Source organism: Ambystoma mexicanum, chromosome 10 (assembly GCF_040938575.1).
Source record: "Ambystoma mexicanum isolate Mex_15411 chromosome 10, UKY_AmexF1_1, whole genome shotgun sequence".
Taxonomy (NCBI): Eukaryota; Metazoa; Chordata; class Amphibia; order Caudata; family Ambystomatidae; genus Ambystoma; species Ambystoma mexicanum.
Window position 1 is genome coordinate 1,092,025,546 of NC_090932.1, and position 27,783 is coordinate 1,092,053,328.

Below are 27,783 nucleotides of genomic sequence, written 5' to 3' on the forward strand. Positions count from 1 at the left end.
AGGAAGTGTCCACTGACAAGAATGGCATACAATGCGTCCAGATAGGATCAAGCAAGCAATAAAATCGTAATGTGAGAGAGTGGGGATGAATACCAAAATGAGGCAACAAAGGAGGGGGTCCTGAGCTGGCTTGTGGCTAGCCCTATCCTAGAGGAGATATTGAATTCCAAAGAACCACTCATCAGGATGTGGCGAGAGGCTAAATCTGCTAAAGATCTCTTGCAGACATTCTGAGCTCATGGGGTTCCACCATGGCCTCTCCCTCTACACTGTGTGGGGCCCGGCCTCTGCCAAAGACGCAGAAGGTTTGAGGAGCACCAACAGCTCCTGGGGAGATGCAATGACAGAAAGGGCCGCTGTGCACAAGCTGTCCCAACAGAGGATGCTGTTGATCCCTCCAGGTAGCCCTAAAGTGGCTGGCACTAGCTGAACAGCTAGGGTGGGGACACTCGGAGAGAACCTTGCACAGAGGGCTTCCTTGGCCTTTGAGCCCCCAGGAAAGGTCAGAAGAAAATCCAGCTAGCAATGCCGGACCAGACACCCCAGTAAAATTGGCAGTGAACAGATTGTTCAGCCATTAAGAAGCTTTCCCAGGTAGGGCCTTGAACTTTAGTTTCTATTTCTATGAGCAAGATTGCATCCATTAGAGACCATGTGCATGCTAGGATACAGTAAGCTCCTCCTACTGGGTCACAACCCTAACAACGTGCCCCCCCTTGCGGGAAGCCTGCAAAAAATAAACAGGCCTTACCTTGTCCATGAATCATTAAGGCACTGGTTGGTGGAATAGAATCTCCCAGCAATGTATCCTAGAAAATGTGTGTAGCTACAACCAGACAGCGCACAGGCCACTTGTGATCAGGTTCCAGACACAGCAAGCAGAGTTGGCCAGAGTCTGCATTAGAGAAAGAACAGGCACAAGAGTGGCAGGGGCTGCAACCCAAAGAATTTAGGCGGATTCAGCAAATGAAAAGAAGAAAAAATAAAAAGCACCCATCAGAAAGAAGCTGCCTGGCGAGTGCTCCTTATCTGTCCGTGCAGAGAAAGGTACTGGCAGAAGGAAGCCAAAGAGCGCAAGAGTGGAGAGGCCAGCACAAATTCTGCATTGCAGAGTGCTCCAGTCTCATCCCTGTTAGGACATCATGCTATAAGTATGGAGACAAGGGGTCAGGATGCATGAGTAATTCTTCCTCCTTTTGGGGTTGGGGCAGTAACTCACCGGACTAAGACCCAGTAGCTGCAGACCTCTTTATGGCCCTGCTCCTTCAGCTGGCTCTGGCCTCACCGCTCTCCAATTACCAGCTGCCCCCTGCTTCCCTTCCCACACACTGAGGAAAGAGCCCCTTTCATGGTGTCTGAGCCAGGGATTGTTTTTTTTTTTTTACTTGCAAGGCAGGTCACGTGCTCTTCTGCTGCAACCTGATTGGGAGTTCGGCTCTGTAGTTTAGAACTCTGGAAGGAGGACTTTAAAAAGGATGCTGGCCACTTTGAATTCATGGCCTGGCGTTTGTTTGCCAAGCAGCTGTTTCCCTCTCCCCCAGACTTACTTCTTGTTTCCAAGTGAAGGTGGGTAGGTGTAAACACTGGAGGTGGGTGTCTGTACTCATGCTCTATATGGTAGAGGATAGGCACGGACGACACCAGCCAAGATTCTCTATTGTTGATAGCAATGGACGAGCAATCAAGGTCTAGCTTCTCAGGAGGAGATGCAAGCTGGTTCTTAAGTACAGTGTAGTCCCCAAGCACTGACAAAGGAATGTCCGCACACTGTATTAGTGAAAACACAGTCTTTATATAATTAAGGTTCAAGGTTATATACACAATCACAATAACTCACTTTGTGCTCAGTTAATCTACAATGGCAAATATATACAGTTCTAAGTGGTACCACAATTATTATCAGATTTCATTAAAGTGCATCAACTGTACTCTGGTCAAATGTCACACAAAATCAATTAATAAAAAGGTAAGGAGGAAAGCAGTTGGTGAGAACAATTGAAAGAATACTGGCCCCTACCACTAGACACTGTTCTGTGTGGAGATTCCCCCCCCACCTGGGCAACCTGTAAGATAAAGATATACCACAAGCCCAGTCCATAGATTGTTCAATTAGTCTGATTTCCTTCTACAAGGTTTCTACCACCCCAATGTACCTGGAATAGCAGAGTTCGGCAGCGGGTCATCGAACGGATCCTTCTTGAGCGGATCCTTTAAAGCAGGAGCCACGGATCATCAAGATCCTACGAAGAAAAGGGTGAACAGCAGTGAGGTGGCAGCTCTGGTTCTGGCAGTGCACATCGACGGCCGGTCGTGGACGTCCTGCGAGGAAGAGGCGTGAGGGGCACTTCGGTGATGATAGTTCAGGACAGCAAAGAGTTTGTGAAGAACTGTGGCCCAGCAAGGGCGTCGAGTCGTCCGCCATCTCTACAGTCTTTGGGTGGCGGGAAACCCACCAGCGGATGCTCCTCAGCGCTTCGACGGCCTGGCCTTCTCCAGCGGTCGACGATGCGGACGAGCGCGTCCGAGAATCAAATGTCTTAATCAAAGGAGCATCGCGGCTCCAGTCGTCGATGGCACAGCGTCAAGCAGTCCCAGCTTCTGGGCAACTAACTTCGACGGGCCTCCAGCGGTTATAGCAACCCTGCAAACCCTGGTCGTGGACGGCTGTCCGGTGCTTCTCTTCGTTTCTCATCTCCGGCTGACAGTCTTTCGTAGGCTGACTTCCAGGGCGCTTCGGCGAAGGTTAGCAGTGCACGATGGTCCCTCGTAGCTCGGGAAGAAAGCGCCTAACCAGGTCCTCTCTGGATCAGTTCTTGAAGACACAGCAGCTTTCAGATCAATGAAGTAGAGCAGCAGCAACACTTCTCTTCCAGCAGGGCTTCAAGGTTAATCTTCAGTTTCAATGTCAGTTTCAACTCCAGCTTCTGAACAATTTCTAGCAGTGAGAGGCCCCTAGATATACTGTTAATCTCCCATTCATTCTGCTGGGTCACACTGAGGCAACCAATCACTCAGAAGGGCATTCAGTCAGCCAATCAGGCGCATGGTGCATTCAGGCCATTCTTCTCCATCCAGACACTCACAACACAGAATGTGGATTCGGACAAGTACCACGCCATTCAACACTACACACTGCATTCATACCAGTTTCAGGCAGGGCTGTCTCAGTCATTGTTTCAAACACCAGATACTAGACATCCACAACACAGAATGCGTATTCGTCACACACTCCATTCACCCAGCTCCCACCCACAGGTGTACCCACAACATACGGTCGTTGGGAAAGATCCAGCCAGTCTGGTCGGCACTTCCCCTACACTACCATATATGGAACTTCCACCCAACAACCAGTCAGGGGGAAGGGACAGAGTCAGGACTTCCGGAAAACCAAGTTAACAGGCGATGGTAGGCAAGTGGCCACGAGGGCCTTTTCCATCAGGAATCGACTGGTTCCAATGACAGGGCCTCTGCATCACAAAATGGAGGACGCTCAGGGCACCTGTCAATTCAGCACAGAGCTTCTACCAGCCCGTACCCTGCTCTGTGGGACACACACAGGTGCCCAAAAACATACACCAGGGGCACAGGGTTGTACCCGACCCATGGGTGCCATAAGGGTATCCCATGGGTCTGTACATCAAACAAGAGAGCTGCACCGCCAGGAGTCCCACACGAACTCCTGCACGGAAAACACGACAGAACACCCGATAAAAAGCAGTAAAGGACAAGGATACGGAGGCCCTGTCCCTCCGATGCATTTCCAGCATCACAGTCAGGCTGGGAAACTTTGAATTTCTGGGCTTGCTTGCTTACTTCTCTTCCCCTTGGGAATTTCGAATTGTGGTCTCCAGTGTGCTTTCACAGCCACACAAGAATTTTTTATGTGCTAGCTCCGCTCTTGAATTATGCGGTAGTTCTACACTGTGCTGTTCTGAGTGAGTGGGAGTTGCAATTAGTGTTTGAAGAGAGTAGCAGGCTGTGTTTTCCTTTGCCTCCAACTGGTGCTTGTCTTAGTACCTCAACTCTTTTCTCCATGGAGTTGGGTGAGGGTTTCCAGTTAAAAGAATGGAGTGGGTAGCTGCAAGATAATGAAGTCGTGGGGCAGGGATTCTCACGCAGTTTAACTGGTTTTCAGATGCCCTGTCTGCATCTAGGGATTTCCTGATTCCAGGTTCCATGCACTTGGAATTGGGGGAAATGGCTCCATTTGCTGGGACAACTGTCCAAGATGGAGTCTTTGCAAAGCTTCCAACTTTGGGAGCATGACACAAGAAAGACTGGCGATGGAGGAAGAGCTAGGGGAATTCCTGAGGTAGCACATTGCGCAGCAAGCAGATATCATTAGTCACAAGAGCCCCTTGAAAAACCCAATGGGAGGCATGCCATGACTATAGTCACCCAAGTGCCGCCTGATTTTGGACTTTATGGTTGACCCAAACTCGCTGGGTAAGAACAAGAAAACCCCACCTTCTAAAAAACCAGATCTTTCTGAAGCCTAACTACTTACTGGTAATAATAGTACATACACATTGTGACCTACTTTTCAGAGCTATAAAGTATATATAAGATAAGAGTTACCTTAGAGTGAATATTCTTTTACTAAAAATAACATGTTAGTCTTTATTCTGGACTAACCCTCTGTTCTTCTAAGAGCTCAATTTGATTGCTTGAGCGAGCCAAGGAGGCTACGGGATCGTCATGTTGCCTTAATTTGGGGAGCCAGCCCAAACTTCTAAAAGTAGGCTGAAGGGAATCCAACTAACAAAGTGAAATAAAAAAGGTAAACATTTTCACAAACATTACTAAAAAACAATTTAATTGCATCCAGTAGGCTTTCACTAACTATGTCATGGAGCTTAAAAGGCACATTAAAATATAAACTGAAAATCTAAGCCATCTTAATGTACAAGATCAGAATTAACAATGAAGGATATTGTTCCTCCCAATAACTACTTCTCATTACCCAGCTTCTCAACAAACATTTTCATGTGCAAATTAAGTGGATGAATCACGGCTCCGCCTGCTTCGTACTCCTTTCCTTCGATTTCCACAGTAGCCAAGCGTCCCCCAACGTCACCTCGTTCAAAAACATCGATGGGGACATGATCGCCAAACTTCTGACGCACAAAATAAGCTGCAGAGGTGCCGCCAATTCCAGCTCCGATAATTGCTAAACAGAAAAGAAAACAAGCAGGTAAAGTCCCAGAACGGGTTTTACTTGTTCTGAAAATGCACACCTCGCAGTCATGCAATGTTGAACCCTTGATGAAACACGTATGCCTTTAGGTCACTTCAAAGCATGCTTTCTCGACATTTTCATTGACCAAACCCCATTTTATTTTTGTAATCCAAGGTCGGCACGGTTTAAATGCCAAATGCCATTTTGTTAAAAAAAAAAAAAAAAGAAAAGAAAGAAAAAAAAATGAACAAAAAAAAAAGCCTTGTACTGCACACTTACACACTTATACACTATATTTGTGTGCCATTATAGAATGTACTGGTATCCAGTTGAGGTTTTCTTTTTCTTTTTCGGTGTTCAAGCCATCGTACAAGGTCTCTCGAACTATATGAGAAATGTGCGATCAGGCCTCTCCCGTGTAACCTTCATCAAAATCTTTCTGGAATTTCTCTTGCCTCCTTGTCAAATACTGCCCTTTTGATACATTTAACAAAGTATGTGTAATGCCTGCAACAGGGATGAGCTGATGGGGAAGGGGAGTGGGATTTTGCGTGGAGGTCTGCATTTGTTACTTTACAAAAATGGTGGGAGGTTATTGATTTTGAGAAGCAGGTAAGGAAATGTACATGACTTTGGATTCGAAATCGTGTACTACAGTAATAAAAAGTAACGAGATACTGTTTTTATTAATATAGCAAAATAATACTTAATGAGGATAAATAACAAACTTGTTGCATAGGTGTGTACTGTAAACAAAACCCTGATGAAACACATGCAGGAATTGATGTGCAAATGACAAGGCTGAATTAAAAAACAAGACAGTCCGGAAATTAAGAAACATCTGAGTCAATTAATGAATTTAATGATTGGCTCAATAATCATTTACATGACACTAACCCACATTCCTTCTAGCACCTTTTAAAGAATATAAAGCCACGGTGGAAGGGTGAAACTCTACCGTTGGCGAGAGTCTCTGTACTTGGTTTATCCCAAATGATTTACCACCCCTTTTTCCCCCAGAGGAGCCCTAATTTAATCTGTGGTCAAGGTAGATCATGCTCTGTGATATACTACCCTTTGCACAAAAGCTACAGCACGCAACTCTGTTGAGATACAAGAGCCATCACCTCAATGCCCTAGAAAATTTACTGTAGGAAGGCGGGACAAAAACATTGTGTTCATAGATGCTCATCTCGCATCACAACACAAGAATAGGAGGGAGCCTGGTTCACCCAAATAGAATCCTGATTAAAACCATTAGGTCGGCGAGTTAAGTCAATTGCTGCATCTACAATCTGCCCACTTTAATAGGTCTAAAAAAATTGAACAAAATTGAATAGGTTTACAACAATCAGACTATCCCTTTATTTGCTTTCAAAGGGCACTATAATTTGAGAGATCACCTAGTTCAGACCTATTCGTAAGAGAAACACACACCCATCACCAGTAGTGAGCAACCATAAATGTGGCAACTCCTATCTCTTGAAAATGTATGCAACATTACACTACTATTGGCCATGAAACTGTAGCCCATTAGGATTTCCACTAATTGCAATACCACTTCTGTGACCAACCTCCTAAAGTGCCTATGTCTTCCAGTATATGTGAGCCTCATAAGCAGAAAAATGATGATAAAAATAATGATAAACACTTATCAAGCAACACATATCAAAGAGTCAAACGGGTTCACAATGCTGCAAAACTGAAGACAAACTTAACAATGGACTGAAAAATGATAAAGATATCTAGTGGCCCAGGAATGTATATTTGCACTGTCCACTAGCCATTGGTAATTGGTAAGCGACTCATGGTGAGCAAGCCATGTTGTTCTGTGAGCATAAAGAGAATTGGGGGCATTGGAGATCTGTATGCCTGGCAATTAGATTGCAACTACAAGTGTTACCATAGGGTGGTAACATGGATTCAAAGCTATACCTCAGTGAACAATGGTGGCTCATCACGCTTAAACAAGACAAAGTTGAATGCACATATCCCATCAAGAGTATAGATCCCTGAATCAGTGGATCTGGGAGATTTTCGAATGACTAATTGGAATGCACATGTGTAGAGTCTTGGCATAAGGCAATAAGAGAATCCCAATGAATGCCTCTGCCTAAAAGGTGATAAAAATAAAATGCACATTAAGATTACATAAACACTTGTGCAGTGTATTGTGCAGTCTATTTTTCTTCCAAGTATGTATTGGTGTATGAGTGAGCCCAGCTGGTGTTACTCACAGAATACTACAGAGTCCTAATAGCAACCCTCGCCTGGGGCAATGCCTCTGATGAACTCCTGGGAGATCTGTCCTCTCCGGTCTGGGGTGTCCCAAGGATCCATTAAACAAAAGCTTATGGCATGTTGAAAGATCATTAAGAATCTAAAGCAATGATATGGGATATTACGTGTGTTGAAAAGTGTAAATGTATAGAGATGTTGCTGATGCACTTCAACGACCTGCAGAGACGTATTTTCCCCCACGGTAAGGTTGTGTTTAATGATTGTTGGCTAGTCTTAAATGCTGTTGCAGGGGGTTATATTTTCGGACTCCACTTTGGTTGATCAGGTAGCGTCCCAGAGATACCCAGCCTCGTGTTCGAGCTCCCTTGCACGTTTAGCCATGTGCTTGCCTGGCTGGTGCAAGTTGGTAACTTAATTCTACAAATGAGTATTCAACATGCTGAATTCTGAGGATGCTCCAGAGAGCGTCCATACTTGCACCTGCCAGTACCAGAAGCATGCCACCTGTGAATCAAACCGCTGTACCAAGAGCTTTACTTGAGATGCCAGCCTGTGCACAGCCACGACAGAGTTCAAAATGTGCCCAGTCCAAGGTAATGCCAAAGCACCCCAGCCGTATAACCCGGCACTAAAGGTCAATGAAAAGAGGAGTGATAACTGCTCTTCCTCAGTAAATGTCACTGGCGTATCTTCAACTTCAGAAAATTGGAGTTTGATTATTTTGTTTTTAATTTGTATGATTTCATTTGAAAAAAGCTCAAAGAATGGTTTGATGTTTGCATCATAGTATACTGAAGTCGTCATTCGATTGATTTGATCAAAGTAATCAATACCAAATAATCATGGACTTCCTTTAAGAACTGAGGGATTGGACCATGCATTGAACTATTCGGATTTTAAATGTAAATATATTTTAATTTAGTTTATTTTCTGACTGCGGATTAATTAACACCTTTTAAATGGATCTTACTTCCTTTCATACCAGGTATGAAATATATACTACTTCCATTTAGTTACAAAGGCCACATGTTTAAAGCCTCCTTAGCTAGTTGCAGTCCATAGGCCATGCCCTAAATATTGTTGTGCCACTGATTAGGGCCTCCCCCTCATTTATTATCCACGTAAAGCATTTGCTGCACCCTATTCCAGCTTCGAGAGAGTTTGTTCCTCATCTAGTGGAGTACATTTTCAGTTGGCCAGCAGCGTCATTTTCAATTGTCCTAATTGCCAGCAGCGTCTTTTCACCACTAGATCCGTGTTAGAAGTACAAAGACCTGGGCTATCATCGATTAACTAACTTTTCAAAATTAAGTTTGGCAGCTGATTTATGAGCATATGAAGGCCTATGTCATTAAGCCCCATTCATAACTAGGGGTGCATAAAGACCATAACTTCTTGAACAGGGTGGAGAGGATAATGTTTTAACTGGTAGGGCAGCGGATAGAGACCGAGTAGGCGGTGCAAATTTACTTGTATGGTCTTGCATTCCCACTCTCCCAAAGGAATGCTTTCTCCCCATCCCATAGTACCTACCTCACTCAAACCTCCCACTACATTTTGCAGTAAAAGTCTGTTTAAAAAAAGCACAGTAAAAGAATTATGCAGTTACATTTCTATGGTAAAAGGAAAGGCTACTCACCACGGTTACACCAACACAACTCTCTGCCCTCAAACACCACTATGACAACAACCACAGACAACCACAAACACACACACACAATTTACATTAGCAACCTGGACCCACATTAACCACTGATCTAGACAAGCCCCAAAATATCTAAAACTCAGATCTGCACACATGAACATGGCAAAAAAGCATCCTGGATGAGCCCCTCTGATAGACCCCACCGCTTACAGAGCCTGATGCTCCAAGGAACCATGAAAAGGGTAGACGGTGTGGCATGCAAGACTCAACAGCATAAACCGGACATTGCAGAGAGTTTCACGATTCGTATTTGGGGCAGTACTCTGAACGGCCAGGGCAACTTTGGTGACTGGAAGAAGCAGGACAGAAAATGAACGGCAGTCTGCTAAACTTTAATCTCTGGTGCGGTGACTGGCTGCTGAAACTATATATCTGCCTGTCAAATTAAGTAATGGGAACAGAGGTAGAGTAAAAGAAACAATAACTCAATTCTCCTTGGGGGTGGTGGGGTGTCATTCAGAAAGGAGCACGAGGAATTGACATTTTGGCCCTGAAATTATAAAATCTGCCCCATTGCTAGGCAGACATTTTTCAAAGGGCTCTCATTTTTGTCAGTCAAATCACAGCGAGACTGAATTTAATCATGGTCACGCACTAAACCCAGGATTTGAACCCACTCTGCAATTTAGACCCTTAACAGATACCTTCTGAGCTCTACTTGGTACAAATACTTACGTGTTGGCTTTCAAGGACTACAATAATTCTGTCTCATAGTGTTTCAAAATACACAAATCCCACAGTAAAGCAGCCTGACAATATGAAACATGTTAAGCCAAAAGGAAAATCATTGCACCTTTAATTTTACAAATCCTGAAGGAAAACTACAAGTCCTAGAATGCAAACTAATGATGGCCTGAGAAAGCTCCCATTGTACAGCACTGTGCATTCAACCTTAAAAAATACATGGGGTCCTTCGTTTTAAAAGCATACATTGAATGGGAGGGGACTGGTTACAGTTCCGTGCAAACAGGTCCCGTGGGTGCAATGTTAATAATTTGCACAACAGTGTAATTCAGGTGTAATCAACTCTACAAGAAAGTTTAATTGTACTTCCTGTACAGAGACAATCTTCCACAAACCCATTGTATTGAAAGGTGGTGGGCTGCAATACATCACAGAGGGAATAATTCATGCCCTTAGGGTCTAATGAAAACCGCAAGAAAAGATAGTTTAGGTGAGGTTAAGCACTGCACCATTATTAATTAGTCAAGTGTCTGGTTTCATTAAACTTTCAATAATTAGATTAGACTCATACGAGAAATGGTTCCATGTGATGTTACCAAATTAATTTTAACGAATGAAATGTTAACGAAAAAAAATAGCAACTTTTGAAAAATTGGGTGCTTCTCCACTCCCTCAACATCCCCGTTTCCCCCATGCTTATAACCCCACCCTGAACCACCCCCTATATATTTTTCGTTCTTTTTTCGGTAACATTTCATTCGTCATTTTCATTTCAACATGTTTTGACTTTTTTTTTATTAAACTTGTGTACTCAATGAAATGTCTTGATGGTATAAATGCGTGCATCTTTGTATGACGGAGAGGGTGGGGTGGCAGGAAAAGCAATTAACATACAAATAAATGATAATAAGGTGCTAGGTTCAAAGCATGCGTGAAAGTTTTACGCATGATTTTTCTATCACGCAATATTAACCTGCTCCCCACTCAAAGAAATTGTTTGAGACGGTCACCTGGTTGACAAACTTTCAGCTATCCACTATGCTTCATGTTAAAACACAGGATAACCACGTAAAAGCAAATCCTTGTTTTGCATGTGAAGGTAGTAGCGCTCAAGGATTAAACTGATCTGAAATATAATATGGAAGAGAAAAAACATCCTAACGGATGTATACACTTACATCTTAAGAGCACTCAACTGGTTAAATGTTGACAGTGTTTTGGCCTTGCGATCTACCTTTTCAACATCACCAAGTTGTTTTTGGCCGCAATTGATCTAGAAACAGTCGCCCCAAAGGCCACGGATTTGAAAACCCACAGCAGATCCGGGATTGTGCTGCAGTTGCGTCTACGGTCTGCTTTGGAGACGAAATGAGCAGCTAGCTTAATGAGAGGCGGTGACCTTCACTGGTTTTAGAGATCGCAATAAAAGACTGCATTTTTCTTTCTTTTAAACGGTTTTGTTCAATCTTGGTGCCTGATGCCACTCTCTTCAGGTAAGGACGTTTAGGGAGTGTATTACTTGAAAACCTCTTGGCATGGTCATGTAGTATTGTTCACAGCATAAAATGCATGTAAACGGCAACATTTTGGTCACTTTATTTTTATTTTAAGATGCCAATTGCGACCCTTCTACCATAAATAAAACTAACAGTGTACCAAATGCCTTCGTGATCAGAATGTTCAGACAATGCCAGATGTAAAGGCAGTGTACTAGGTGTACAGCGGTGGCTATAACAGTACAGTAATGTCACATCAATGAAGAATACATTTTAGAGAAAATACATTTCTCTAAATGTCCAATGATGCATCGTTTAGGGAGCTACAAGCATTAGAAAGGATAACGGAATGCAGGTATTATGCCGCACGCGTGACTGTGGAACAGAACAGCAAGAAGAGGAGAGTCTGAAAACGGAAGGCTAGGAGGTGAAACGGGCCAATGCTAAATCGAGCTTCATGCTGAGGATTAGAAGGGGGTGGGGGGAGGGTGTCATTTTAGACATAGTACAGAGAATCTACTAAATGAAGGGCACTGATCTGCCAAGTGCAGTGGTGCAGCAGAGATGGGAATTTGGCGGGTAAAGGAGAGCACTGTGAAGATTTAGCGCAGAGGGATGGTTAAAGCAGAATTGGGGACAGAAAAGCAGTGGGGTGCAATACCAGAGATAGAGCAGTATGATAGACATAGTGGTATCCTGGGAAAGGAGCATGACCGATAAACCGGAATGTACTATTACATGCAATGTAATGTGGACTTATATGGCACACTGCTGCCATTTTGGCGCTATCATGACGTGTGGTTTAATTTTTTTTTAACACTATCAGTTTTCAGTAATCAACAAAACAAAGAAAAGAGGTATCGTAAAAGAGCAGGTACAACATAAACAGGTAAATAATCAAGCGCATAGCAAGAGAGGTCACGTCCGATAGAGCACAGCCCACGATACTGGTACAACACACATTGCATCATTCGAGGCCGAATAGCCCGAAGAAGATAGGTTTCACTAAATTAGTGTAGAGCAAAGCCAAACCGAAACATAATTGGACAGGCAGCATTAAGCAATGCACTGACCTTCTCCACTGAGACCATCTCCCAAGCCTTGTAACACCAAATAATAACCAATGGGCCCTCTGCAAGCTTCCAACTTCTAGACTGGGTAATCTAAGCAGCCCCGGTACCCCTCAGCGTATAGATGGAATCCATCAGTGCCTCCAACCGGACCACCAGGGGGTCCATCGCAAAACGAGGAACCAAAATGTCCTTAATCAGAGACAGCACCTCCTTCAAAAATCAGCGAACCTTGCCACAATGCCACCAAAGATGGAGAAAATGGCCACGATAGCTGCACTTCCTCCAGCAGTATGGGGAAATAGAACTGTTCATTTTATGAAGACTAGTCGGGTACAAGTACCATTGGTACAATACCATGTAGGCAGTTGTCTCAGTAACACTACATGAAGTGATGGCAGCCCCCTTGCCCAGATTTTACCGCAGGTGTCCTCCGGTATACAGCCACCAAAGTCCCTCTCCAATTGCGACTTGTACGAAAACATGAGGCATTGTATATGTGGAAACACTTGTGTATTGGCACGTTATGAATGCCATATCATATCATGAGTATGAACAGCCTGGAAATCCTATAATTAGGTATGCCTCCCTTCATGGTAAACTGGAGAGCAGTGAGGGGTCACGCTCCAGCTACGACAATCCCCAGATTGGAAAGCCAATGGCAGAGCTCCATGTACCTGAAACATTCTGACTCTGGGATGCCAAAAGCCTCCTTACATCCCTCAACGGTGAGGGGGGGGATGCCTAAACAATACAGCCGACTCAAGTATTGAAGGCCGCAATTCTGCCGTTCTTGGAAGTCCCTCCCTCTCAAGCCCAGCAAAAATGCTGGATTGCCAAAAACAGGGAATAAGGGGCCCAAGCCCCTCAGAACCCTGCACAAACTGAACGCTGTCTCTCAGTAAACCAGGGAGACCACAGTGGATGAAAGGAGGAACCATCTCCCTCCTCCATGTGCTCAGCCATAGGGGCAAGGCCGACAAGGGGAACTGAGCCAGCATGCCAAGACATCAAATGTGAAATATTAGCCACAATGACCTAGTTCTGCAGGATCGGGAGTCCCAACCCACCGGAGCGAGCATGGCAGTTTAGCAACCCAGGACCTACTTCCAGCCCAGATAAACTTCATAATGCTCTGATGTAACGACTGAAGGGAGTAACATGGAACAACACTGGGAGAGCAAGGGTGTGGTACAAAAGCCTATGGGAAATATTCATTTTCATTGCCACAATGCAGCCAAGCCAAGAGATGTCCCATCCCATCCAAATTGTGAGGTCCGCGAGGTAGGCTGAAACTTGTTCAAACAGAGCCAGTTCGGCCATAAGGGCCAGGAGTGAGGAGACAGAGCGAGACAGTAAGACATCAGCATAAAAGAGCCAACTTGTGTTTATTCCCATCCATAGCGATGCCACCAATATCCAGATTGCACTGAACACACCACGCTTGGGGCTCCATGACCAAGGCGAATATCAAAACGAGATAAACAGCCCTGTCATGTACCTCTAATGATCGTGAATAGTTACCATTAAGACAAATCCTAGTCTTAAAAGAGTTGTGCCTGGCCATGACCAGCCCTGTGAAATTAGGGACAAATATGAAAGTTATGAGAGTCCAGGGGATAAACAGGTCAAGCACTTATTGGCGTCCAGTGCTGGCAAAGACATCAGGGTTGCTATCTGCAGAGCAACCTCCAATACAGGGATAACGCGTCAGATATTGCTGTGCATGCTACAGCCGACTATAAACTCAGTCTGGTCCGGGCAGATCAGTGAAGGAAGTGCTTCCATCAATCTAGAGGCCAAGACTTGAGTAAATCTTTGCATCAGTATTGAGAAGGGAGATCAGACTAAGCCACATTGAGTGGCATCTTTCCCAGGCTTTAGAATGAGCAACCCTCCAGATAAGGAGTGGATCAGGCCTTTTTACACACAGAAATCTTGTCAATACGGCCCTTTTAATTCTTCTTTGCGTAGCACTTACACAGGCTATTTCTGGTACCACTGCCATAAATCATGGGTCTCACTGGTGACAGCCTGGCTAGCAGTAGCTTGCAAATCCACTCTTTACTTTGAAAGAAGCAACTGGGACGAGTCCTGGTCCGTTTCATTTTTTTAACACTCTCCTCTGTTAATGATTCTATCAAGATCATACTTTCTCAGTAATGTAAAAGGGAATTTGTGTTTTCTTCACTTTGTTCAAATGTCTGCATTTTGTAGGTTACAGTGTTAAAGCATCTTGAATCATGAACATGCTTTTCACTTTAGGACATAGGTAGTATTATTTAAAATGAAAATTGTCTTAAACAAAGTGCTACATTTCTGCTTCATTGGCTTTAATAGAGGCAGCCCTGTTGCAGCAGCATGGGCATTTCATACTTTGTTTTCTTTTCATCACAGAAGCACACCAATTGCATAGCTAGGCATGTGGTCTGAACTTGAATTCCTTTCCGACCACCCACCGCAAGCGGGTATAATGGATACAGGTAGAAGCAGTGCTGTATGTATTTTCAGTGGCATATATTGTACCTGTACCTGTACCTGTAACAGGACTGCTATATATTCAGGCAAAGTAGCCTAATTTGTCAACAGAGCTGCTATACCGTACTCATGTCATGGCACAATGCCAAATATTCACAGCAGGGCTGATTGCATCATGCCCCCATTTCTTTGCAGGACTGCTATGTTTTGGGACAGTACCTGAATTTCTTAACAGAGCTGCTGTTAAGCATGAACATGTGTTGGCCTTTTTTGCACCAAGCTAAAGTACAGAGAAACAATATTGTCCAAGCACTTCCCACCAGCTTCTGATAGTGTGAGAAGATGGCATTGCTGTCATATATATCAATCCCTTCTACTCGGTCATGTGCTTTTCAAAACTTCTGCTTCTCCCATGTCTGATTACTGAGTGAAACTGTCAAAAATCTAGCTGTCATGATCTCTGCTTCCAAAAGATCAGGACTTGCCCGACGCACGTGGAAGCAGACCCATAACCCCGGTTCCGAGTGCCAGCCAGTCCCAATTAGGACCTTTTGGACCCTGTCCTGGCGCCAGTGGCACCAGGCTCATAGAGATGCCCAGTCCCAGCGCTGGAAGCGCCGGGCTCATAATGCTTGGGTGGACTTACCTGCAGCAGACCATGCTGCTTACTTACCTGCCAGTTGAACCCCTGATCCTCTTCTGTTTGGGACTACTTTTCCTGTTGGGTGGGGCAGGAGCCACTCCCTAGGTTCAGAACACTGGAACTCATCTGGAAACCAGGAACTCTTTTCTTACCTAGGCGTGGCTGTGGAAGGAGACACCTAAGCACTACAGGAGGCTATTTAAACCACACCCGATGGATGAATCTTGCTTTGCGTTATTCTGCATTCTCTGCAGCAGAACGCTCATCGTGTCTTCTGCTTCTGATCCTGGGCCTAAGGGAACAAAGGCTTACCATCCTGGAATCCAGTCTTCAGCAGCACCTGTAAAGACAGTCTTCAGCAGCACCTGTAAAGACAAAGAAAGAACAGGTTAGCACTACGGTCTTCAGTGGCAGTGCATCTCTTACCTGGTCCATCGGCTGTCACCAACGCCTCGCGCTGCATTCCGGCATCTGAAAGACAAAGGCTTACCTACTCTTCGCATGCTCCGGAGGTCTTCGCACTGCATTCCGGCATCTGAAAGACAAAAGCTTACCAGCTCTTCGCACGCTCGGAAGGCCTTCGGCGCTGCATCCCGCATCTGAAAGACAAAAGAAGGTGCGTTTAAAGACATTGGGCAACTTTATTACTCACGTGCCATTACTCCTTCCCACGCCGAATCCAGTGGGTATTCCAGCACCCTTCAGCTTCTCTAAAGCTCCGAACTTGTACCTGCAAGATAAAAGGGACAGTTAGTGCGCATCGTGAAGCAGGCTACAAGCGCTTACTTACGTGCTTCCAGGCGCTTCTATTCCTCACGCGGGTTCGATCCTCAACTCTCATCAGCCCGCCATCCGCCATCGCCGGAACCCTGCAAAACAAGAGATATCATTACAAAAGACTTTTAAGACATTTGAAGTGCCCAGAACTTACCGTTCGTGCAGTTAACGACGGACAGCAGTCCTCTGAGGTCAAGAGGCCTGCACCCTTATCCAGTGAAGAAACTGGTTACGGCACCCTGCCCCGAGGCAGATGGAGAGCTCGGCGTTCACTTACCTAAGGTGAGGGCGTTAACCTTTGGGGTTCTACAGGAGAAGAGAAAGGGAAGAGGAGAGGAGAGAGGCACCCAATAACCCCAGTTCATTAATCCCATAGTTTCTATCTGCAGACATCTTACTCTTCGAGTCAGACATACAGTGCACAGAGGTCCAGCCCAAAGAGCCAACCGTGTGTTACACATCACCTTTGAAGATACGGCATTCACCCAGTCAAGACCGGCGCCTCTGCGGGAATCAGGTGAGCTTTACACTAGCACATTTCAAAGCTTCATTATCAATCTCCTGACTTATGTAGGATAGTCCAAACAGGCTTTGAGCGCTTTACAAGCTATTTATGTCAAGCAAGCCTCACATGGAACTGCCAGTGTCCTAACCCTATGTGCCTTACAGTGTCAACAGCCTGTTGGGAAAGGAAGCTCAGTCGGTCAATAACCCTGCTGCAGAGATTAATGTATAACCTGTTACTTCAAATCCTGTTTATATGCGAGTGAATGAGTCTGCATCAGAGATATGCATTTAAGATGCAGGAAACATTCAATTGTAACACAGTTGACTTAACTTTCAAATTATCAAAAGGGCTACTAAATGTTCAGTGATTCAGAACACACACATTTCATCCAGGATGCTCTACTTGTAATGGCTCATACCCAAACACTCATCAGGGCCGCTACACCTGTGATTGCTCAGAATACAACTATTCAGGGCTACTATGCTCATAATGGCTCAGAACACAAACCTCATTGGGGCTGCTATACCTATGATGGCTCAGAACACACAACTCTTCAGGGCTGCTATACTTGTAATGGCTCAGAATACACATCGCATATGGGCTCTTGTACTTGTAATGGCATACAGTGTTGTTAACGCATCTGCATTCAAGCAAGTGCTGCATCTGATCAGAAACCTCTAATTCTAGAATTCCCAGCCTAATGGCCAATAGAAGGTTTGCACACATCTAAAAAGGAGCACCCAGTGGTAAAGCTGCACAAGATTTTTAAATAGAAAAGGCATTTTCAGCTGTTTGTCATTTAACATAGCACCAGTGGTCGATGTGTACGAAAAGAAGTAGTGGAACTATGTTCCCTGCTGGCCTGCACCCACTCCCCACAAACCCCATCATCACATCCCCTCCCACACACAATACACACCACCAACCACTTGCACCTGCTGTTTAAGGGAACGTGCAGTGCAGTGCATTGAAAGGGCAAGTTTCAACTTCTTCCTACACTTTTATTTTAAAAAGAAACTGTTCCGGAATGAGTATAGGAGCTGTAAAGGGTAATTTAAAAAGTAGAGGAGCACCGCTCCCGACCGCTCCTGCTCACTTCGACCACTGCACAGCACCAATAAATATCCAAACAGGAAAACAGGAGAGGATGAGCAACGATGAATCTAAGCAATACAGAAGAACAAAGATGTGGCGGGGTGGAGGGGCGGTGAAGGGACAGAGAACATACCAGACAATCGAAAACAGGAATTTGAGCAACAGGAAGAGAGCAATGAGCTACATGATAGGGAAATAAAGAAAGTGAGAAGGGAAACAGAGTTATAGGACAAACACACAATACAAGTGAGGGATCAAAACAGAGTAAAAGAGACATTTGGATATAGTAAAATAAAAAATAAAAACACAAACAGATCAACAGCAGGTGGGGAGAGATGGAAATAGAAAAGTAAGACTAGATAAGGGCAGGCCAATAAAATAAGAGACAGTGCAAGAATGATAATCAAAAGGAGTAGAAACCACAACCGAGAAAATGAAAAAACAGATCTAGCCAGAGTAATGACATGAGAGAGGAGTCATATCAACTGATACAGCGAGCTATCGGAGAGAAAAAGCAACAATAGAATGGAGAGATGGGAGAGGCAGAATTGACAGAGAAACAGACAGCAAAATGTGGCATTGCAACACTTATGGGTGAGAGGCAAAGCATCAGAAAGTGAGAGACAGGGGAAACAAAGTAGCAAAGGGAAGGAGAGATGGAGCAAAAACAACAGAGTGGCTGTCAAGCAGGTAAAGTGATGCTGGTTGAGTGAGGGACTTTATGAATCACCCGATATAACTAGCTGGCATCTGTAGTAGCTCAGAGTTTTTGGCCAAGTATCATGAATATGAAGCTGGGTAGTATGCATCTACAAAGTTCTTGTGTGGGGCAAATGTTTTCCACAGGTACAATACATTATTTCGAACCACTTTGAAATACAGCTGTTTCGTCACTTATGTTTTCAAACCAATTTTTTATTTTATGCACAAATTGGATAGTTGTCAAGACACATTTTACTCACTTCCAAAAGGAGGAAAATTATTTTTACTCTTGTAATTGGATTTACTCTCTAATTCAAAAAATGGGGAGTAAAATATACTCCGGCCAAAAAAATATACTCACGCCAAAATCCTATCTGTAGCACTGCATACACCGAAGGATGTTTGGCTACATGGTCTATGTCCCTTATTTGAGGAGTCAAATTGTTATTTGTATGGGTTTGTAATACAGTATGAAGCATGTGCACTTTTTTTGGCTTAAAGGTACACTACTGCACTTAATCAAATGTATGTGATAACATGTAATTTTTTTTAATTGAATTTCACCCAAAATAGATTTTATGGCCTGGACTGCTCAACAAGGTGTACTTGCCTTTACTCTGTTTGACCACTGCAACCACTAAATGAACCAAAGGAAACCCTGACCTGCCTAAATCATTTTCCCACTTCAACTCCCACAGCAAGACTGAGGAAAGCTCCTGAGGGAGGGCCCTTGGTAATTATCTGCAGTGTGACTACAAGTGCAGGGGTAAGGGGGCATGGTGTGGGTGGGACCAATGATTGCTGCATGCTTGTGTCTCGAGTGTTAAGCAATCTGCTTTTGACAGCACTGTGGACCAAGGCATTGATTACCTTTGGTGCGAGTTCGCAAACCCTTACTAGATGGACGTTAGATGCGAGGTATTTAAACCTCCACATCCGTGCTCTCTGCCTCGTGGGTGGCAATCTCAGTGGGTACATTTTAAAAGCCGAAGTCCGTATATCAGAGGTTTAGCCTATGTGCACCTCTCCAGCCTCACTCCAGTCTGTTTTTCTCTCAATTACTCTTCGACAAAAAAAGACCAAAAAAATAAACACAACACCTAATCCACATAATCATTTGGAATGTGGCCGGTTCAGCTAGACTAGTTTCAAACTGACAAGAATACATCACCAAATAATTCACAAAACCCCCGACTTGGAACGTCACAGATTTTGAATCAAAACCGGTTTCGTCAGAAGCCAGTGATTAAATATAACGAAGGTTAACTACACATTTCAGCCGTTTATCCTGCAAGTCTAAATCCATCTAGATTACAGGCGAGAGCTACAAGCTTTCGTTTATCCAAGCCATACAACAAAGCACATATTTTTCTACTCGCAGAATAACAAATTATGAAATAAACAATTAAGTGCAACTGTGTGATCCTGCTTTTTTCGTAGTCGGTATGCCTTACTAACAGTTTAAATAAACAGACACGCCACATACCTGTTTCAGTGTGTTATTGATCAATTTAACACGAGTATGAAGTAACATATTACTTCAAAAACAAGTACAAAGAACAATGCAAACATGGCTGCAAAAATAACAATATAGTCGCTAGGCATATTGGGAAGTGGGCGTGAGCACAGGAAAACAATGGGGAGGAGAGGAGGGGATGGGGGCCAACAGGCTGTCACGCGCAACCCAAAGACTACCCATAGGCCACAAGTGGGAGCCAGTAGGATATCCGCTTATGGTGGAAAGCGTGCTTACATTCGCCTTCTGCAGGTGCCTTATTGTTCCGTTTATAGCCCAAAAGGAGCTTTATCATGATATACAAACAATACAAATATTCAAATTCAGTTAATCACAAAGTCCAAATATTTAATTCATCAAATGACATTCCTAAAACGCACACGCACTTCACTACATCCTTATTTACATAACACATTAAAACACTAAAACACAATGAAACATTAAAACAAAACGATACAGTACAATTCCCAATAAGCCTGGGTCGGCTGTCAGCTTAAATTATTATTCAGCCTGTGCATTTTTGCCACTTTTCCTAGTTAATACAAACCTACAATTGTGGGGAGGGGCATAAATTGATCTAACATTGAGGTACCTTATATTTATGGACAATCTGATCAATAATAGGGCAATAAATACTAAGCATGGCAAGATGTGAATAGTTTGCACGCCAATGTCATTTCTCCGGTTTACAGGAAGACTTCTTAATTAGTTCATGTAAACGTTCTTCCCAACTGGGTTTCCAACCCACATTTCCATAATTCGCAAGAGTCAATGATATCAGCTGATCAGGACAGTAGGTGCTTGCTGGCCCAGTATGTGTAGCAGTGGGCATATTGGAGATTTGCGTGCTTTCAGATAGAGTAGGTTTCTCCTCTTCAAAGCCATAGTTGATAGCGACGTGAGGCCCAGCTCCAAGCAGATAATTTCAACTGTAACTCTGGGGCCCAAGCTAAGCATTTTCCGCCAGAATCTGTCCTCCAACAAGTCAAGACAAGAGAAGTCCTTCATGCCGATTGCTTTCAGGCCATATAATACCGAGGTGCAGAAGCACTGCTTATAGAGAGTAAGAATACTCTGAAGGCTAAAACCTGAAGCCACACTCGCACATCTGTGCATCATATTCAGCTTGGTGATCGCCTTTACTCTCCTTACATCTACCAGTTCTCCATAGTCTGCCCTAGTGGTAAACTAAACACCCAGATATTTGTAACTATGGACTTGCTCAATGATATTCCCATGAATGACCAGGATAGGAACAGAAACACGCTTATTTGAGAAGTGCATGACCTTGGTCTGCTCACAATTCAAAATGAGATCATGGTCTTGGGCAAGGTTTTGTAACACTTCCAAATGTATGGTCAAACAAGACCAAGTCTGTCGTCTGCACCGGAGAGGCAAGGAACCTTGCCCCCCCCCTCCCACCCGATTAGCTTAGGTGGACAGCTGTTGGTTGACTCAAGCACATCTGATAGTGCTGCCAAATATATATTAAAGAACAGAGGTGCAAGCGAGCACCCCCGTTTCACCCCTTGGTTTGTTCTAACATGCGCAGACAGCAAGCCCCTATTATCCAGCCTAATTTGCACTGTAGTATTCTCATGTAGGCCCATGATAGCTAGTAACAAATCTCGAGGAAAGCCCAAACTATTCATTTTCTCCCATAACCTACTCCTATTAACCGTATTGAAGGCTGCCTGGAAATCGATCATGGCTACATAGAGGCCTGGTTGTTCCTTAGTCTTCGTCATTTTAGTTAAGAGAGTCAAACAACGACAGACAATGGCAGTTCCTGATCTCGCTCGGAAACGCATTTGGAAAATGTTCAGCAGACACATTGAGTCCACTCATTTAGTCAATCTGTCAAGTATTGGATTTGTATTTTATTGAATTTATCTAGCCCTTTACTCCATAGTGCTTTACATTAGAACAAGTAAACATACAGCAAGCATATAATGACAATTGAAACCACAACCTGATAACAGCATGAAGAACAACTTACAATATTACAGCGGAGAGAAGGGTGTAGGGGCGGGGGGTGAACAAGGGAGTGGTAGGTGGAAGAGGAGTTAAGGACGGGGGAAGGAGCGGGTAAGTGAGGGAAGAAGGTAGGTGAAAGTGAGGCAAGAATCAGGCTGGAGAGGGGAGGAAGGGGAAAGAAGGGGTGGAGAGGGTTAGGAAGAGGAGGAGAATGAGATGAGGGTAAAGGGGAAGGGAGGAGGTAGAGAAGGAGGCGTGCTAGGGAGGAGAGTGGAAGAGGCAAGATTTTAGAGAGGAGCGAAAGGAAGGGTAGGAGGGAGAAGAGCAGATGTGAAGGCGGAGGCGGTTCCAGTGAAAAGAAGCAAGGAGTTGGAAGGAGCGGAGGGGGCGCAGGGTGGAGGAGGAGGAGGAGAAAGTAGGAAATAATTAGAGCGGAGAGGACGAGAAGGGGTGTGAAAGGAAAGAAGGGAGGAAAGGTATGGGGGAGCAAGATTATAGAGGGATTTGAAAACAAGGCAGAGGAACTTGAGTTGGGAGTGGAAAGAGAGCCAACCTAGAGAGGGGAGGGAGGAGAAGATGGAGTCAAGAGGTGAGAGAAGGCATAGAGAGCGGATGGCAGAGTGGTAGATGGATTTGAGAGGGGAGAGATGGGAGGAGGGGAGTCCAAAGAGAAGGGAGGAACAGTAGAAGAGTCTGGAGAAGAGGAGGGAAGTAATTAAAGGTTTAGTGGCGTGAAAGGTAAGGAGTGGTCGAATTTTATAGAGGTGAAAGCGACGGGATTTAGCAGTGAGAGAAATGTGGTGAGATAGAGAGAGGTGAGGGTCAAGATGGAGACCAAGGTTGCGGAAGTGGGGAGAGAAGGAGAGCTGGGCGGGGGGAAAGAGAATGAAGGGGGGGGAGGGAGGAGGGACAGTGATAGCAGGGAAGAAAAGGAGTTCAGTTTTATCAGTATTCAGAGTAAGGAAGTGTGAGGACATCCAGGATTTATAGCAGAAAGGCAAGAAGAGTTTATCATGAATGTCAGGCGAGACGGAGGAGAAGGAGAGGAAGAGTTGGGTGTCATCAGCATAGAAATGGTGCGAGATGCCAAAAGAGGAGACAATAGGAGCTAAGAATGAGGTGTAGAGTGAGAAAAGAAAAGGGCCAAGAAAAGAAAAGGGCCAAGTAGTAATGAAGCAAACAGTTTTCCTGTTCTATCTAGTGCTAGAAGCCTAAATCTTTGTGGGCGTGTTCTGGATCCTTTCTTGTGTATGGTCACGAGAATAAAACACTGCCATGATTTAGGAATCAGGCCATCAGGAGATACCTTATTCGACAAACAGTATATTAACTCTCCCCAGAATATCTGATTGTTTTTTAATATTACACTGGGGAGCCAATTAGGGCCTGGGGCTCTGGAATCTTTTAAGGCACCTACTTTCAGCAGGATCTCTCCACGTGTGAAGCTCAATCTAAACTTGCTTCCAGGCCACATTTGATTTCGCATAGGGGAAAACAGGGTCATAGAAAACCCTACTAATGTGCCCCAGCCACTCCTGCTCACAAATGGCACAGATTGCATGGGTTTCTGTTTTGGAACTCAACGTGCTCAACAATTTCCAGAGTTTGAGAGTCCCTAGTCTTTGCAATGGCAACCAAGTATTGCCATTGGGCATTTCTGCCAGAGGAGATCCAACCTTTTACCCATCTACAAGATCTTTTTCTTGCAGTTCGTTTTGCAGCCATTTCCTCCTCAGGTATACTACCATTTCTTTTAATCTCAGAAATTTCCTGCATTAGGGTCTTTATCGCCTCTCCGATAGTCTTATCAAATCGGCATTTCTTGTGGCATTTCAACTTCATGTAATGGCCTTTTTGTACCGCTAGGTTAGGGGCGCCCTTAATCAAATCCTCGATTCCATTTAAATTATGTTTTCCCGGCAGCGCCAAACCAGGTTTCGAGCAAACCGGCCTGCGGGAAACATAGAACTGCCTACACGCATGTGTCATTGACTATGAACTGTGCACCATGAGCACTCACCATTTTGTTTGAGTGAAAGGGACGCATTTGTGATGTATGGGCTTGCTCACTTTTGCATTGCATAAATAAAAAATAAAACATAAAAATCACTTATGGGGCAGGACAACATGCATGATAAGAAGGCTTTCTGGTGGGGACTGGAGACGGTGAGTCGCCACTACCAGCTTGTGGCCTCCCCTAAACAGGATTTCAGCATTCAAATTGAAATCTGTAAACGGGTCCCATTGCTGTTCAAATAAAGCACGCTGCTGTCCCATCCTCGCATCATCATGTGGTTCATGTTCTGCACACTATAACACCCCTCCACACAATTTGAAGTGTTAGCCACCCCAAATGCATGTGCTAGTTGCACCTGTACACTGAACGCCTACTATTTAACTAAAGCCCTCAAACCACCCACCACTACAGGGAAGGCTATGGGTAGGCCACAGGCATACAAGTTTGAGGGTGGGGTTATTGGTTATTCTTAAATTGCCATTCTGTTATTTCCCCATCTAAGCGTTTGCATACCCTTATGTGATTAATCTAGCGAGGTCGTCACTACTTCATCGGGGAAATATTCCCTCATGTGGCAGGGAATGGCAGAAGCTACCAAACTCGGACCCTGGGTGTGGCTATCTGTGAGAGGGCCACATGAGGGAAGACAACCCTCATGGAGGCGAAACTCGCCGAGTCAAAACAGACACTTACACTTTTTCTTTTGCCTCTGTTAATACTCACTTGCCCCCGCCCCATTCCTCTATGGCATTTTTGGTGTAGGTGTAGAATCTCCAATCATGACTAATCACCTACCATATTTATATTCCCCTTTGATTAATAACACTGAGATGAGGAAGAGGACTGGAGTAATGAAGATCACTTGAAGCGGAAAGCAAACGCTGCGTTCTAGCTTTTGGAAAAGGTTAACAGGTGACAACACCGGGAGACTTAGTTCTCCCGACATAGGTCAGGATACCGAAGGAGAGCAAGCTGCAATGTGTAACAACGATGCTGCTGAAAGCGCCATCCAGGGAAGGTTTGCCATGCTTGTGCCACGGACAGCAGGAGCTGTCAAGTGAAGGAGGCGAAGCGGGAACCGGAGAACTGAGAGGACGCTCTCCCAGCCGACAAGCATGCAGCAGTGAGAATGGCGAGGCTCGAGGGCCACCGAAGGAGACCGTTAAGCCCAGAAAGAGAGGTTGGGACCCTGGGGCACTTCATGGCAGATACTGCACACCAGTGATGAACCTGGTAAACCCAAACAAAGGAGCGGAGATACCGGAACAAGTAAGCAAAGAGAATAAGGCTGTTGAAAGGGTGGGTATGGGGGTGCCTCTGACCCAATACATGAGAAGTATAACTAAAGTATCTTGGTACTTTATGAAAGAACGGGCGATTGTGGATGTGAGTGTGAGTCTGGAACTTGCACCAAAATACTGAACAAAATAAGAAAACCCTGGCAGGAGAGTAAACCAGGCATACGGTGAGTCTTTGACCTGCACCCAATCAAGATTAGTGAACTTGAGAAAAGGGGAAACAGTGCCTCAAATGTGTGTAATCTAGGGGAAGGGAGTCGACCCCCATTCCCTGTCATTTTGGAACTGTGAAGTATGGAAAAGCTAAGAAAGTTCAGGTACAAAGGCACACTCCTTGAGCTTGTGGAACTGAACTGTGGAAAAGCTGAAAGAGCTCAGTGGCGAGACAAACGCATGGGCGTAATTTTAATGTGGGGGGACAGGGGTGTTTGTCCACCCCCCAACTTTCATGGTACACCATTTTGTCCCCATTCATTTGGCTGGGGCACCTTTTCTTCAGATGCCATGTCCCCGCAACATTTTCAGCAAAATTACTCACTGGAAAAACCCCTTGAGCCTGTGAATTGTGGAATTGTGAAAACCTTGAAGGGAAGGAGCAAACCCTTTCCAATTGTGTAACCTACAGTTAATGAAATGCATAAACTGGGAGGAAACTCCGGGGAAGACGGATAGTGGAGTGTATTAATGTGGCATTGAAAAGACAAAGACATCCAGGGGGGGAAAGGGAAGATCCCATTTTCTGATGGAACTTTGGGTTTTGGAACTTTGTAAAGAAGCTGCAGGTGTTCTATTAAGTTTAGTGTACAAGGGTAAGGTCAGGATTTTGGACACAGGACGTTCTGTAGTTTTGTGGGATAGGTAGATAAAGTGCAATAACTGAATTTAAAAGGCATATTGGTAAGTTTAAGTACAATGGTGGTTGAGGAGGTAATACAGTGTGTAAAGCACTTGTAGGGATCCGTTTTAATGTGACCAATGACAGTACACAATGCCAACACGGTTGACTCAGTCTTTCCTCTCCGAGACTGATAAACTGTGTATATAATCTTTAATGATAGCAACACTTAATGTTCTACAAAGTAACATAGCTACACCAGAAAGCGCAAGTTTTAAAAGCATAGCATCACTGCTCTAAGGAACGCCCACTCCACCCTATCAGATGCCTTTTCAGCATCTACCGAAAGGAGGAGGGGTCCCCAGAGAGCCCCAGGGATTCATGCATCAGGTGTAAAGTTGTCCTCATTGTCTCAGCCCCCTGACGTCTGTTAATGAAACCTACTTGGTCTGGGTGAATCATTCTTCGAATATACCCCTCTAACCTGGCCGCTAGATCCCAGGTGTAGATTTTAGCATGTATGTTAAGAAGGGAGATAGGGCGATACAAGCCACATGTCCGGGGGTCCCTCCCCTCCTTGTGTATTACCGAGATAAGCGCTCGGGCGAAGGACTCCAAAGCATTACCAGTATTCAATAGATCATTGAATAGTTCCGTCATAAATGGGACTAGCACGGTGAGGAACGATCTGTTAAGCCCTGCTAAGAAACCATCTTCCCCCGGGGCCTTTACCAGCGGTAACCTCCCCACAGCCTTCTTGATTTCTTCTTCCGTTATGGGGGCCTCTAGAATACCAGTTTCAACCTCAGTTTAGGTAGATGAATGTCTGCTAGGTATGTGTCTACGCCACCCTCCTCTGATTTAGACTCAGATTCGTACAGCTTCTCATAAAAAGGAAGCAAAGACCTCCTGGATCCCATCTGATGAGGTTTCATGTACTTTATCCCACCCTTCAATTTCAGTAACCTATCTTTCAGCCCGCAGCCCTCTTATTCTAGCTGCCAGGAGTGCATCTGCCTTGTCCCACGTCTCAGAAAATTTCTGCTTCAGAAATTGCAGGTTGCAAGTTATTTTCCCCTTCCTTCAGGAGCTTCAGTTCCTCCCCTTCCCCCTCCCCCCACCCCCGACTCCAATATCCGGTCCTCCCCTCCCTCCGATGACTCATGCGCCCGCTTATCGAATAGTGTGATCTCCTCCTGCAGCCGATTTTCAATTAGTGCCCCCTCCCTCTTTTTCCTAGTTCCCTCCCCGATTAGAATCCCCCTCCAAAAGGCCTTCCCTACTTCCCCTACAATTCCTTTCTCCACCTCACCTGTGGGATTAGTCTTAAAATATTCCTCAATTTCCTTAGTCAATTGCAAAAGAAATATGGGGTCCCTCCCTAGGGATTCATTGCACCTCCACCTCAAGCCCTTGGGGCACATTATCACCCAACCCAAATCGGCCAGCATCATATCGTGATATCCGACCAGGAGACAGGGCGAATCTCTTTGAAAGGGCGCACTTCAGCAATCTTGGCTGTCCCTGGTTTGGGGCGTAGATCGTGGCAAGTGTAAAGCACA

The 27,783-nt window shown here is 44.8% G+C and overlaps 1 protein-coding gene and 1 long non-coding RNA gene across 2 annotated transcripts in view; both read right to left on the reverse strand.

Annotated features, from left to right (window-relative positions):
* LOC138492006 (uncharacterized) overlaps positions 1–27,783 on the reverse strand; it is a 1,139,453-nt gene that overhangs the window by 467,428 nt on the left and 644,242 nt on the right. The window lies entirely within an intron of this gene.
* Positions 1–27,783, reverse strand: part of PCYOX1 (prenylcysteine oxidase 1) — a 285,501-nt gene that overhangs the window by 235,880 nt on the left and 21,838 nt on the right. Inside the window, exon 2 of the mRNA XM_069618912.1 lies at positions 4,964–5,170. Within this exon, the coding sequence (XP_069475013.1) occupies positions 4,964–5,170 (207 nt within the window). The remainder of the gene's footprint in view (positions 1–4,963; positions 5,171–27,783) is intronic.